The sequence below is a fragment of the Gopherus flavomarginatus genome, chromosome 2 (genome assembly GCF_025201925.1).
Source record: "Gopherus flavomarginatus isolate rGopFla2 chromosome 2, rGopFla2.mat.asm, whole genome shotgun sequence".
Lineage (NCBI taxonomy): Eukaryota > Metazoa > Chordata > Testudines > Testudinidae > Gopherus > Gopherus flavomarginatus.
Genome location: NC_066618.1, coordinates 12862323 through 12877359, shown reverse-complemented (window position 1 = coordinate 12877359; position 15037 = coordinate 12862323). Strand labels below are relative to the sequence as shown.

The 15037-nt window shown below is 45.1% G+C and overlaps 1 protein-coding gene across 1 annotated transcript in view; it reads right to left on the bottom strand.

Annotated features, from left to right (window-relative positions):
* Nucleotides 1-15037, bottom strand: part of VILL (villin like) — a 58940-nt gene continuing 43903 nt past the window's right edge. Inside the window, exons 18-20 of the mRNA XM_050942492.1 lie at nucleotides 14647-14715; nucleotides 2950-3186; nucleotides 1-1270 (exon numbers count right to left, since the gene is read on the bottom strand). Of these exons, the coding sequence (XP_050798449.1) occupies nucleotides 1157-1270; nucleotides 2950-3186; nucleotides 14647-14715 (420 nt within the window). The 3' untranslated portion in view covers nucleotides 1-1156. The remainder of the gene's footprint in view (nucleotides 1271-2949; nucleotides 3187-14646; nucleotides 14716-15037) is intronic.

The following is a 15037-nucleotide window of genomic DNA, read 5'->3' as shown; positions in this document are numbered from 1 at the left end:
GAGTCCATCACACACATTTTTATTAAGAATATCTTTAAAGCATGACTTTTGGTTGTTTATGTGAAATCACTGCTTGGGTTTGAACGGAACAAAACTGAAACTGTAGTCATTGTCACATTGATTTTTTTTTACAGCCAGATCCATTATATTGTAATCACCCACGTGCCCCAAATCAAAATTCAAAAAGTGATATGGAATGTGCTCTTTGTACCGGGAGCAGAATGTGGTGACAGAATGATTGAGAGAGGCCATGTGGAGACAAAAGTATCTAAGGACCACTTTCTGCTCCTGGTTATACCAGTGAAAACCTAATAATTTCCCTAAGACTTTGATCCTGCAGTCGGATGCACATGGGCAGACTCTTGTATCTGTGAATCCAGGATGTGAGTCCACTGGTGTAAATGGGGCTCTGTATGGAGCAAGAATTCAGCACACAGCCCTGATGGTATAAACTGGGGCCTGACTCTGGAAATAGACAGCAGCCCCTTACTCTACGTCTCTGCTTTCTTTTCAAATAAGTCATTTAATAAATTAAAAATGTTATTTTTTTGAGCCAGGTTCTGATGAATTTTTACATGCCAGGTTATGAACTTTACTCAAACATTTATTATCCTTGTTCCTTACTGGGAAAAAGCCACTTGTGGGAGCTGGAAGTTGTCCACCTGAAAGTATCACTCATCTACTCTACTTTGGCCTCTCCAGTTCCCACTACATCTTTGTATTTGTCCTGCCTCATCTCAAACCTGACAATCGAGCAACCTACCATGCAGTATTTATGTTCCACAATGAAAACACCGACTTTGAAAACATGGCAACCATCATGCTGTGTACAATGCACTAATTCTACACTGACAGGTCTTTGCAGCTACTGGCAATAGTGGTACAAAACTGGCAAGAAAATATCAAAGCATGGAGTAAAATCTTCAGGAGCTGGATCTCTAATTTCCACTGTTTGCAGGAGGGAAGGAAGAGCAGTTCAATGAAGCTTCTCTGACCTTAAGAGGTTGCAGCTTTGCTTGGCCTGGATTGGGTGGGTTGGTTGGTTTTGGTTTTGGTTTTTGCATAGGTTTTTTTGACAAGTATCTGTGTTCCCCTCCTGTGGCTACAGAGATCATGATTTCATTCCACAGCCAGCAGGTGTAGGACAGTCTCTGCTTCAAAACAGTCCATGCTGTTTCTTCTCGTTCTGCTGCTTCCATTTGGGCATCTGGTAGAACTCATCCTTGGATTTCCCGAAGATATCGTGGAAGTCTGCATCAGATAGATAGTACTGCAGAGGAAAACGGCAGCAGAGAAAGAGTCACCCTCAGTTAGTGTCTTTTGTATAGGATGAAGTTTACACTCCTCTGCAGAATCCTAAGATTGAAGTGGTGCATAGTCCTTGTGGTGCCCTCCACAGTGCTATTAATGTGCACAGCGCCACACAAGGAGTGAAGTGTGACAAGGACACACTTCCTTACCCCACTGAGTTTACAGCCTAAAGACATGTGATGGGCTGAACAGAGTAGAATTATGATGTGCCCAGAAGCGCAAGGTGGAGTTAGCAATCTGGAATGTGCACACACTCCGGCTTTGTTACTGCTTTCTTATGCACAATGCACCTGTAACAGCCATTATGCAGGGTGGGCGAAATTCACCCTTTTGCAGAAGTCCATATAAGGCCTATGTGCACCACTTGGATCCTGACTGGCAGCTCAAATAGGACTTAATTGGTGCCTAGATCTCATGATGGCCCTTTGCACAGAGCTGAATGTCCCCCGTGGCTGAAATGCTCCTATTACAGTTAATTATTGTTGTTTTGTTTTGTTTTTTAAATGGAAAATGGCTATTTTGTCAAAATAGAGATTTCTACGGGACAACCTTTTGGGAAGGTTTTCAGGTCAAAGTTTTCAGTAAAACCAAAAACTTTTGCTCAACCAGCTGAAATTTCCCAGTTGCTGAAAACAAAAAAGGTTTCAAAAAGCTTTGATTTTCCGGTTTCCAATGGAAATCCAAAAAACTCTGTAGAAAACAAACAAGCGTTTTTGTTTGCATTGAAGTTTATCACAGGAGAGAAAACACTCTTATCCTGAATGGTTCCAGTGTGAACATTAGCACAACAGGTACAGTTGTGTGCTGCTTGCAGTGTGCTGCTAAAAGTTCGGTTGAAGATGAATACCCCTCTGTCAATTGCTAACAGACACACTGTCCCCAGATGATTAAAGCCTTGTGGAGCCTGGATCATGCAGGAATGGTCATATTTATCTGCCTTTGACTTTGGTATCTGGCAAAACATTAGGGCCAGAAGAAAAATTTTGAATGCAACCTTTGCCCAACTGAGAATGGGGTTTCATTACCATCTGTTTTCCACAGGAAAAGATCAGATTTGGCAGAATTTTCTGCTGCGGAAAATCTAAATGAAACATTTGATTTTGTTAACACAAAAACCAAAACTCTTCATTTCATTTGGGGTCAACCTTAATCTCTGCCACAGTGCCTCCTGGGAGTTGTAGTTCTGGGTCCCTGGTGCCCATGTCCCATATGGGCCTTGTACCCTGGCCGGACTATAGACGTACAAAAACCTTTTATTTCAGCTAACAGTGTCAAAATGAAACATTTCCATATTTCTGAATCAATGAGTTTTGGAAACGTTTCTTCTGAGGAGAGTTTCAATATTTCACCTTTTTGTCCCAATCTGGGATGAAAACAAGTATAGAAATATTAGAATTTCCCATGAGGCGGAAAGTCCAGTTTTTAATCAGCACTACGGGACAATCACCCTTGGGCTTAGTGTGACGAACACCCAAATTCTATTGTCTCTCCTTCCCTCAGTTATCCAGTGCACTCCCTTAGCCTGAAGCAAAGCTTAATAAACCTAGAGAGCAATAGGTCTCACTTAGCCAATCATTTTGACTAAGTTCAATGTGCAACTGGGACTGCATCAACCCAATGCTTGGACAATTCCCTCACCTCTTTTTTAGCGGGATCCACACCTTCTGGAAGTTCATCCACTGTCTTGTTGATCAGCACCTCTCTGGGATAGGCTCCATTTCCATTGGTCACTGCCGAAACTACCGAAGGGGCATTGTTGTTCTGATAGTTGCTACTGCTGTTGACGTTGCTGTTGGGGTGTGGTTTATATGCAGGTAAAGTTCTCTCCATTCTTGAACTAGTGTTTCTCTTGTTCAGATTGGCATTGTTAAGATCCTGCAGGGTACAGGAAAGTCTGTCAGTACAGTGACATTGGGCAGGTGCAATAGATCTGTGGATGACTTTGTGATTTCCTGGGATGTTTATTCCTGCCTGGGACAGGTGGGTCTTGTCTTAGTATGTGATAAGTTGGGTTAAAATATCAAAGGGGGGAGGGAGAGATCAGGACCCACTGGCCCATTGCTAAGGACCCTCAAGCTGTAGAGATAACTTGTAGCCCATAATATTACTCAACATAGCAGCTCCCCATCAATCATCAGACGTGACGTCTTGCCATTAAAACCCAGATGCAACAGTGATTGTAAACTTTATAAATATCCAGTCAATACTGCTTACAGTAACCTGACTTTTCTACTAATGATGCCTTGGAAAAGGCCTGTGAGAGCCATAAAGGAAAAGGTCAGAAGTTTTCTAAATTGTCATGCTCATCTACTTCCTCTTCCCAAACTGCTGTCTCTCCCTGTGCGGTTCAAAACTGGCTGTCCAGTAGCTTCTCCCTGCCCTCCTTCTAAGAGTCACACTGATCCAATCAGGGGAAAGAAACAATACCATGTGACCAATCACAGCTAACCAATCCAGCTAAAATTTTTTGTTTTGCAATAGCACCTAGGAGCCCCAGTCACAGACCAGGACCCCATAGTGCCAGGTGCTGCACAAATATAGAACAAGACCATCCCTGTGGAATCCATACATTTATCATTGGTACTTGGCATCTCTTTGCCATCATTAATAGCAGTGCATAGTACTGAGATTGCACTGCCAATACAAACTGCTCCACCAAAGATCCCTGCCCATTGTTTTTTTTGTTTTGTTTGGTGTTTTTTTTTTTTAATATGTAACTTATATATTGGCTGTTCAGAAGGCCAAGCCATGCTGTCAGATGCCTTTGTGCAGTGGTGGTTGAAGCCCATGGGAGTTATTTGTAGTACAGAAGGTGCAGATCATTATACCTTTTTCACTGCGAGTTACACAAAGACACACAGGTCATACTTTGAGAATATACGTAATCTAGACACTGTGGCTTCACATTTCCTGCTCTAACCAGTGCTTTACATTATAAAACCCCAATAAAAATAAATAATATAACAAATGGAAGAAAGGGGAAATTGATAGTAATGAGTACAAATGACATGTTAGAAACTGTAGAAAATTGATAAAGGAAGCAAAGGGACACTAGGAGAGGTCTATGGCCAGCAGAGTGTGAAAGTAGAATGAATTATATTGTAAGAATAGAAAGGATTAAAGAAATGTGATCTGTACCTTAAAGCAAAATTGTTGGAATGTTGCAACCAGGTGTCAGGAATACAGACATTAACGTAGAACAATTGCACCGTTTAAGGGCAATTGGTGAAGTATTAGCCTTAGATCGATAACAGTTAGTAAGGAAATAGGATATACATGCTGTGCCCCAGGTGAATTTTACTGTTTTGCTTTCTTTGTCCTTTTGTCTAATTCCCACTCTTTTATCTGTATAAATAAGACTGTTTGGGCCTTGCATGGCCACTCACATATTCTGAATGTTATTGGCGGAGCGCTGCGCTAATAAACAGAGTGGTCTGACAAATTGTGAGTCCTGATTCTAACTTTGACAATTTGGAGGTTCCACCGAGATGGCAACCGTCTTCACTGGGGCTGTGTGATTCCCTGACCGTTTGTGTAGGACAACCGTGGCAGCCGGCACCTGGGCACTTGGCCCAAGCGGTCCTCCACTAGAACGGAAAGGCGCACGATCACAGTGAAGTCTACGCCATCGAACCTGTTGGTTCCCACTCTGTTCTGGTAGGGATCCCGGGATCTGACATCAGGAATCTGGTCAGGTAATTATTTCTGTGTTTTGTCCGGACTGAGGACTGTCTTGTCTCTGTGTCTATCCGTCCTCCCTGTGGAGTGTTTGAGTTTGGGTGCCGTCTCCGTCCGGGGATAGGCCGACCAAGGGGTTCCTGTCCCCGTGGTCTGAGTGAGTGAAATCTGCACAATCGCAGCCGCACCGCACCTTGGGTAAAACCCTTAGTGTGAAAGCAAGGGCGATTGAGGCAGTAGCCTGTGGGCTCCTTTTGTGTGTTGCACCGGGCATCGCTCTGATGAACCCGAATTTCCTTCTTGTGTGATTGGTGTGTAAAGTCCTCTTGTATGGGTAACCAGATGTCTAAGTTGGGGCAGTTCCCTAAAGGAACTCCGGCTCATTTTATGTATTTTAGAAGGGTCTGGACTCCTGTAAGTTTCAGGAAAAATGGTCTAGGCTAACTCAGGGAGATCCCAAAACTCAGTGGTCACTGTTAGGATCTTGGGATAAGGATCGAGTAGATGTCTTAAAAGACAGACTCGGCCAATCGGCAAAATTGGCAAAAGGAGAGGTCGATTGTTTCATGCAATGGTGGGAAGAGGCAAATCGTAGATGGACAGAATCGAAACTCGTCTCTCTCAAAGATTCAAATGATAAGTTAAAAGCTTTATTGGAAACCTCCTTTCCCACCACTAGACCGAGGGCTCCCCTTTACCCTGTTCTCCAAGCAGAGCCCCCTTTATACTCCTGTCTCCGGGTGGGAAAAGACAAAGAGAACCCCTTGCTAGATTCTGGGGACGAGGATGAAGAAGACGCATTAATTGGCCTGGCAGCCTTGCGTCAAATCAATAGACGGCCACCCACGCCCCCAGCTCAGGAACAACTGTTACCAGAGCTCCCAGATCAGGAACAATTCCCAGAGATTTCCAGTTCAGACCCGTCCGGATCATCTGGTACTGCCGAGGCCCATTCCTCTGGACTCACTCTGCCTCGTAAAAGCTCGTGCTTGGGCCTTAAAAATATCCAGGCTCCCCTCCGAATCCTGCATACTGGGGGCCAGGACGGAGGTCCCACTTGGAGCTATAAACCCTGGACTCGCACTGAGCTCCTTTCAATTGTAAAAGCCCCGAGAAAATCCTACTAAATTTGCAGAGGAATTTTTGTTAGTGTGTGATACCTATGACCCCTCTGAGGCAGACCTCTTGCAGCTGTGAAAGCTACTTGTAACAGCCCCTAGTGAGCATGAAAAATGGCTCACAGCAGCAGATTGGCTCGCTGCTGACCACCACTCTACTTTGCCAGACACTGGTCCTAATGCTGAATATCGAAAAAAGTGTAAGGAACGAGCTAAAAATCTATTTGAAGCCATCCCTCGGGTATGGACTCCTAAAGCCAACTGGACGGCTATAAATAGCTGTAAGCAACGACAGGGAGACAACCCGGGCGACTATCGCACCCGGCTAACTGACATTTTTCTGCAACATTCTGGTATACAGCAACCAGATACAAATGGACAGGGCGCCCTGGCTAGTGCATTTGTTAATGGCCTCCTGCCTGCTATTGGCAATCTGCTAAAACGAATAAGTGTTGGATGGGAGACCGAAACCATGGGCAAATTGCAAACAGTGGCAGAGCACTGCCAACGTACTTTAAAAGGAAAGGAAGAGCAATCAGCTCGGCAGTTAATGGCCTTGCAAATACAGCATTATTCAGGGCAGGCAAACAGTACCGGGGACGGGGAAAATACCAGGGACAGGGACGTGGTCGTGGGAGGGGACAGGGAACTGGATTTTCGGGTTATGGGGATGTTTGTAATTACTGTAAACAGTCAGGACATTGGAAGAATGAGTGTCCAAGCCGGCCTGGTAACTCTGTGAACGACCAGTTAAACTCCCTGCCAGCACAGCCAGTCAGCCCCCAGCCTTACTTTGCCCCACAACGACGGGACACCAGGGAACCTCAGGAAATTTTAGCCCCTTTACTACCTCTCACTCCCACGGGTGAGTGTGTGTTAACTATCAATGATGTTTCTCTCCCTTTCCTTGCTGATATGGGAGCTTCGCTCTCTGCAGTTCATACTATCGACCTGCCTGAGGTTCCCCACTCCAGAAAAAACGTGTCCACTGTGGGCATTACGGGAGTCCCAACTCCTTATCCTCTTTCAAAACCTCTACCGGTCCAGGTTGGTCCCCTTTCTGCGGATCATGCCTTCCTTCTCTCTGATTCCACTCCGGTAAACCTTTTTGGTCGGGATCTGTTATGTAAGCTTGGCTGCACCATATACTGTTCCCCAGATGGGGTCTATTTACAATTTCCCAGTCTTCCCTGAGTGATTCTGTAGCCTCCCTGCTATCTGAAACGTCCCTTTCTACTCTGGTCCCTTGTTGCCCACTGGTTCCGTCCCTTGAGCACCTAATTTCGTAGGTCCCATCCTCTCTGTGGCCAACCCATCCCTCTGAGGTGGGCCGCTTAAATACCGATCCTGTCTGCATTACTGTTGACTCTTCCAAACCCCTGCCTCGCCTATCCCAGTACCCTTTAAACCCTGAGGCAGAGGCTGGCATTGCTCCGGTGATAACTGCCCTGCAGGAGCAAGGCATTATTGTTCCCTGTTCCAGTCCCTGTAACACTCTTATCCTCCCTGTTCGAAAAGCTGATGGCAAATCATGGCGATTTGTTCAGGACCTTCGAGCCATTAATCATATTGTCATACCCGTTTTTCCTGTTGTCCCAAACCCAGCAATGATCCTGGCTTCTATCCCACCAGCTGCAACTCCTTTTACTGTTGTTCATTTGTGTTCTGCTTTCTTTTCTGTTCCGGTTCACCCTGATTCCTAGTACCTCTTTGCCTTTTCCTACAGGGGACAACAATATACATGGACCACGCTCCCTCAGGGGTATACAGAAAGTCCATCTTATTTCTCCCAGGCATTAGCCCGAGACCTAGCTGATCTTGTTTTCCCATCCGGGTCCACTCTAGTCCAATATGTAGATGATCTGCTCCTCAGTTCCCCCTTGTTATCTGCCTCAGAAATTGATTCTTTAGCGCTCCTTACTGCCCTAGCAAACAAAAGTCACAAGGCTTCTCGCTCTTAACTAAAGCTCTGTCAAACCTGTCACATACCTTGGTTTTCTCCTCTCCCAGGGTTCCCGTATGCTTTCTCCCACCTGCGTCCAGGCTATCCTTAGCTTTCCCCGACCCTGCAGTCCACGCCAGGTCCGAAAATTTTTGGGCATGGCTGGATTTTGCAGGCAATGGATTCCCCAATATGCCTCCCTTGCAAAACCTCTCCATGAACTCACTCGACTCTCTGTGCCTAATCCCATGCCATGGCCACCTGAAGCAGACTCTGCCTTTGTTTCTCTCAAACAAGGTTTGGCTTCTGCCCCCGCTTTAGGGCTGCCAGGCTATTCTAAGCCTTTTAACCTTTTCTGCCATGAACAATCTGGATGTGCACTTGGAGTTCTAACTCAGGTGCACGGAGGCAAGAACCACCCAGTAGCTTATTTCTCTGCCACTTCGGATCCTGTGGCCCACGGTCTGCCCCCCTGCCTGCGTGCTGTGGCTGCTGTAGCACGCCTAGTCAAAATGTCTGAATCCCTTGTCCTTCACTCCCCCCTTACTCTCATGGTCCCTCACTCTGTAGAAACTCTGCTGTTACAATGCAATACAAGCCACCTCTCCTCCACTCGCCTTACCAGGTATGAACTTCTACTGCTGTCGGCCTCATATATCACTATAAAGCGCTGTTCTCAGTTAAATTCTGCCACTCCCCTTCCCTTGTCTAACGAAGGTGATCCTCATGACTGCCTTGCAACTGTCTCTGCTATCACCGTCCCATGCTCTGACCTTTCTGATGTCCCTCTCCCGAACTCTGACCTTGTTTTGTTTACTGATGGTTCCTGTTTCCCAGACAACCAAGGTCGTCTCCTTGCAGGATACGCTGTAGTGTCACTCTCTGAAACCCTAGAAGCTGCGCCTTTACCTTCTGTAACCTCAGCGCAAGTTGCTGAAACATTTGCCCTCACCCGTGCCTGCTTTTTGGCGGAGGGACGCTCCGCCACCATTTACACTGACTCCCGCTATGCTTTTGGGGTTGTACATGACTTTGGTACCCTCTGGCAAGCTCGGGTTTCCTTACATCTGCCGGTAACCCTATTAAGAATGGCCCCTATATCGCTGCTCTCCTGTATGCAGTTTTACTTCCCCCTGCCCTGGCTGTTAAGTGCCCTGGCCACTCGATGGCAGACACTGATGTTGCTAAGGGTAATGCATTTGCTGATGCCTCTGCTAAACAAGCTACTGCCATAGAACCTTCCCCAGATGCATTTCTAGGTTCCCTGTCTGTTTCTATACCACCGCCGTCCCTCACTGACCTCACCCTGCTCCAGGACTCTGCCCCAGAAACCGAAAAAGACTCCTGGGTTGCCCAGGGTTGCTCTCTACATCCTGATTCCCTTTGGCATTCGCCCATTGGTGCCTTTGTGGCCCCCTTTTCATTCTACCCATCACTGGCCACCCTGCTACACGGTGTTTCACATGTCGGAAAGGAGGGGATGGTCTCTGCTCTAACTAAGGCGGGATGGTGGGCTCCCCATTTCAGCTCTTTTGCAGCCCGCCACTGTGCCGCCTGCACCACTTGCCAAAGCCACAATATTGGTAAACCTGTAAAAGTGGCTCAGGGATTCCGGGGCTTGCCCCAAGCACCCTTCTTGCATTGGCAACTTGATTTTGTACAAATGCCTAAGTGTCAACGATATGAATTTATTTTGGTTATGGTATGTTTATTTTCTGGTTGGATGGAAGCCTTTCCTTGTCGCAAGGCTGACTCACTGTCCATTGCTAAATGTTTGTTAAACCATATTATGCCTGCCAAGGGAATTCCTGCCACTCTGTCCAGTGACCAGGGTACACACTTTACTGAACAAATTGTTCAACACCTGGATCGTATATTACATGTCACACACCTGCTGCACTGTCCCTACCACCCACAAAGTGCAGGTGCTGTGGAAAGGCGAAATGGTGTACTTAAGAATAAGCTTGCTAAGATTTGTGACTCCACAGGGTTAAACTGGCCAGCAGCTTTACCACTAGCCCTTAGGAAGTGCGATCCACTCCATCTCAAAGGCATAAACTGAGTCCTTTCGAAATCGTTATGGGACGCCCTATGCGAACTGTGGCTACCATTACTCCAGTCCCAGACTTGAACTTGACTCACAGTACGCTCCTTCACTATTGCAAGGGATTAATGCAAGCTGTAAGTCACTTCCATTCACAGGTTCGAGCCGCCTGGCCGACGGAACCCACCTCTGACGCCTGCCACAACCTTGAGCCAGGTGACTGGGTCTACGTACGGCATTGCCATCGAAAACATGCCTTGGAACCTCGGTGGAAGGGTCCTCATCAGGTACTGCTTACTACCCAGACAGCTGTTAAGCTATCTGGCATCGCAGCGTGGATACATGCTTCACAGTGTAAGAAGACACCCTCCCCGGCGAACCAATCAACACCTCAGGACTGCGCAGAGTCAGTTTTGACTCCAGAAGAAGACGTAGAGGAACAGCCTGCAATACCTTACAATCTACGCTCTCGTAAGGGTTGCCAGAAGCAGATGACCTAAAGCAAGACCCAAGAAGCAGCAGTAGTGAGCCTAGCGCCTGCTGCCTGGTGGACATAAAACCGCGACTGCGGTTCCCTCAGTTGAGGTTGTCAGAACCAGAAGGGCCCTGCCTCCAACATGCACCTCTGGTGGCTCCTGTTCCTCGGCTGCTGGTATCTTAAGATCTGGGGAGCCCACAATGACAATTCTTTTATCCAGCAGCAAGTGTGGATAGCTCAGACCCTTAATATTTCTAAATGCTGGGTCTGCAGCCACATCCCAGCCCACTCTCAAGCTGGTGTTCCTGTCCTGGCTATCCCACTGAATTTCCCAGACCTTACTGGAGGACCTCGTCCATTTAACACAACATGGAACAGCAATGACACTTGGGAAGCAGTGGGAATAAATGTATCTAAATGGATAAGTGTGGTGGGGGAAAAGGTCATTGGTGTTGGGTGTGTAATGGGACAGGGCTGGATTTGGGAAAAAGCCATTGCCTTCAGCATATTGTGGCCAATGGTGTATGGGATTATTCAAACAAAACTAAAGAGTGGCGGGCTGGGTATGGGGATATGAATTTTTTTCAACCTGGGATCAAACAGAAAAATCAATCTCATGTTCCCCCTACAGTAATCTTAGTAAAAATAATACAATCTTCCAATGCCATACAAACACTACCACTCCTCGTAAGGAGGATTACCCTGTGCCCTTTGGAGGATATTACTCCTCATTTGCAGATACCTATGTAACAAATGGATGCAATTGACCCTTTCCGGCCTTAATAGGCCATCATTGGGTTTGTGGAACCAAAGCTTATACTGTATTACCAGCTAACTGGTCAGGTATCTGTTATCCCGCCCGACTCTTCCCACAATTCCGAGTACTAGAGTCCCTCCCACGAGAACGCCTCCATAATTTCAGGCAAAAAAGAAGGGACTTACTAGATGCCCAATGGTATATACATAACATACGCCCCTTAACTTGGGAGGAGGCCATTGGCACTTCCTTTATCCCACTTGGGGGAGTAATACACGACGCAAAAAGACTCCTAAGGTTACACGCAGTGGTTGAAATAGCAGCAAATGAAACCGGAGAAAGTTTAAAAACCCTGGCCAAAGAAACAGGGGTGATCCGACAGGTGACCCTCCAAAACCGTTAAGCATTAGACATAGTGCTGGCGGCCAAAGGAGGGACCTGTGCTCTCATTGGGAAAGAATGTTGTGTGTTTATACCTGACAATACCAATGAGATAATAGATGGCGCTAGCCACTTAGAACAAATCGCATATTTTCCTCATGAAGAGCTGAGTTCTTTGTGGAAGTGGCTAAGTAACCTGTTCAATTTCTCTGGCATAGGAAACTGGTTGTTTCAGGGAGCCCTAACTATCCTGTTTGGAATCTTAGCGATTTCTGTATGCTTTCAGTTAATCTCCTGTTGTATCCAGAATTGTGTCACCCAGATGACTGCCCCAAAACAGAGTGCTAATATGATGATTTTGAATATCACTGATGAACAAAGAGATAAGGAACGGTTAATTTGTGGAACCCAGTAACGGTTGGTCATGGCGTACGCCTGACCAAAAGGAGGGATTGTGAAAGTAGAATGAATTATATTGTAAGAATAGAAAGGATTAAAGAAATGTGATCTGTACCTTAAAGTAAAATTGTTGGAATGTTGCAACCAGGTGTCAGGAATACAGACATTAACACAGAACAATTGCACCGTTTAAGGGCAATTGGTGAAGTATTAGCCTTAGATCGATAACAGTTAGTAAGGAAATAGGATATGCATGCGGTGCCCCAGGTGAATTTTACTGTTTTGCTTTCTTTGTCCCTTTGTCTAATTCCCGCTCTTTTATCTGTATAAATAAGACTGTTTGGGCCTTGCATGGCCACTCACATATTCTGAATGTTATTGGCAGAGCGCTGCGCTAATAAACAGAGTGGTCTGACAAATTGTGAGTCCTGATTCTAACTTTGACAATTGTTAAGGCCAACAAGAAGTTTTAAAAAATATATCAGGAACAAAAAGAATCCTGACAATGATACAGGTCCATTACAAGATGGAAATGGTACAATTTTCACTAATAATTCAAAAAAAGACAGAAGTGTTCAAAATATTTCAGTTCTGTATTTGGGAGGGGGGGGAGATTATATACTCCCATCATATGATGATGATAACACACTTTCCATTCCGCTAGTATCTCTGGAGGATGTTAGACAAAGACTACTACAGTTAGACATTTTTAAAATCAGAAGGTCCGAATAACTTGTATCCAAGAATTTAAAAAGAACTAGCCAAGGAGCTCACTAGACCAGTAATGCTGATTTTCAATAAGCCTTAGAGTACTAGGGGAGTGCAGGAAGATTGGAAGAATGCTAATATTAAGCCAATGTTTGAAAATGATAAAGGGGATGACCTGGGTAAGATGCAGCCTGATATCGATCTCAGGCAAGATAATGGAGCAGCTGATGCATATAATTCTTAATAAAGAATTAAAGGAGGGTCATGTAATTAATACCAATCAACATGGATATCTTTTTTGATCAGATTATATTTGGTTGATAATGGTAAAAGTGTTGACATAATAGACTTCTGTAAGGTGTTTGAGTTGGTACTGCATGACATTTTGCTTAAAAGCTAGAATGATATGAAATTAATGTGACACACGTTAAATGGATTAAAATCTGACTGACTGATAGGTCTCAAAATGTAACTGTAAATGGGGAATTGTCATTACGCGGTTGTTTGTCCAGTGGGGTCTCGCAGGGATCAGTTCTTGGCCCTATGCTATTTAACACTTATCAATGACCTGCAAGAAAACATAAAATTATCACTAATAATGTTTGCAGATGACACAAAAGTTAGGGGACTGGTAAATAATGAAGAGTACAAGTCACTGATTAAGAGCAATGCAGATCGTTTGGTAAATTGGGTGCAAGCAAACAGTATGTGTTTTAATATGGCTAAATGTCGGGTGACCAGATGTCCTGATAAAATCGGGACCGTCTCGATATTTAGGTGTTTGTCCCGATATTTGTCATGATATTTTGCTTTGCCGGGCACTTGGCTTTTTTTTTTTTTTTTTTTTTTTTTAATTGCCATCAGCACTTGGCTTCCCCCCCTCTCGCCTGTGGACCCCTCCTCCTCCGCCTTCCCCGCCCCCCGAGTGTGCCCCAATATTTTCTTCTTCTCATCTGGTCACCCTAGCTAAATGTAAATGTATACATCTAGGAACAATGACGGTAGGTCGGACTTATAAGATGGGGGACTATCGGTGACTGAAAAAGATTCAGGGGTCTGAACATGAACATGTGAACATGAACTCCCATTGTGACTCTGTGGCCAAAGAATCTATTGTGATCCAGTGATATATAAATTAGGGAACCTTGAGTACGAGTAGAGAGGTTATTTTACCTCTGTATTTGGCACTGGTGCAATCGCTTCTGGAATACTGTGTCCAGTTCCGGGGCCCACAATTCAAGAAGGATGTTGATAAATAGGACACAGTTCAGAGAAGAGCTGTGAGAATGATTAAAGGATAGAAAACCTATCTTATAGCGACTGACTCAAAGAGTTCAATCTATTTAGCTTAACAAAGAGAAGTTTAAGGGGTGACTTGATTACAGTCTATAGCTACCTATGTGGGGAACAAACATTTAATAATGAGCTCTTCAGTCTAGCAGACAAAGGTCTAACTCGATCCAATGGCTGAAAGTTGAAGCTCGACAAATTCAGACTGGAAACAAGGTGTACATTTTCATGGTAAGAGTAATTAACCATTGAAATAATTTACCAAGGCTCGTGGTGGATTCTCCATCGCTGACAATTTTTAAATCAAGATCGGATGTTTTTCTAAAAGATCTGCTCTAGAAATTATTTTGGGGGAAGTTCTCCGGCCTGTGTTACACAGAAGGTCAGACTAGATGATCACATTCTGGCCTTGGCATCTATGACTCTCTTGTTTACCAACAGCAATTGGTTCTTTTTACTCAGGGAATAGAAACAAGCTTTTAGCCACAGTAGCACAGGTAAAATCTAGATGTTCCAGCTACAAGTTCGGTGTCCACTCACCACTGCAATCTCTGATATAGCAGACACATCTCCTAAGCTATTCTTCATCTCCTCGTAGGACTTGCCATCCTAAAGGTAAAGGGAGTTATAAGAATCAGACTCAGGGAAAAGGTTACTTTTATTTCAGTGAGCAAGTTCAAACTGCAGTTAAACCTTCTCCTGCTCCTCAAACCAGCATCTAGTCAATACCACATGAGTTGGGATGCAGAATCCCAGGAACTGCGGCTGCAAGACGGGAACCATGTGCAGTTTTGAGAGCTGCATCAGTCACCGAGCGATTTAAGAGCTCAGGCTGCATCATTGGGTGCATTAGTATGGAGGGAAAGGCATGGTTCTTGTGCAGAATGCACTTTATACCCTGTGCTATGGCCTCCACTTATCTCCTGCCTAT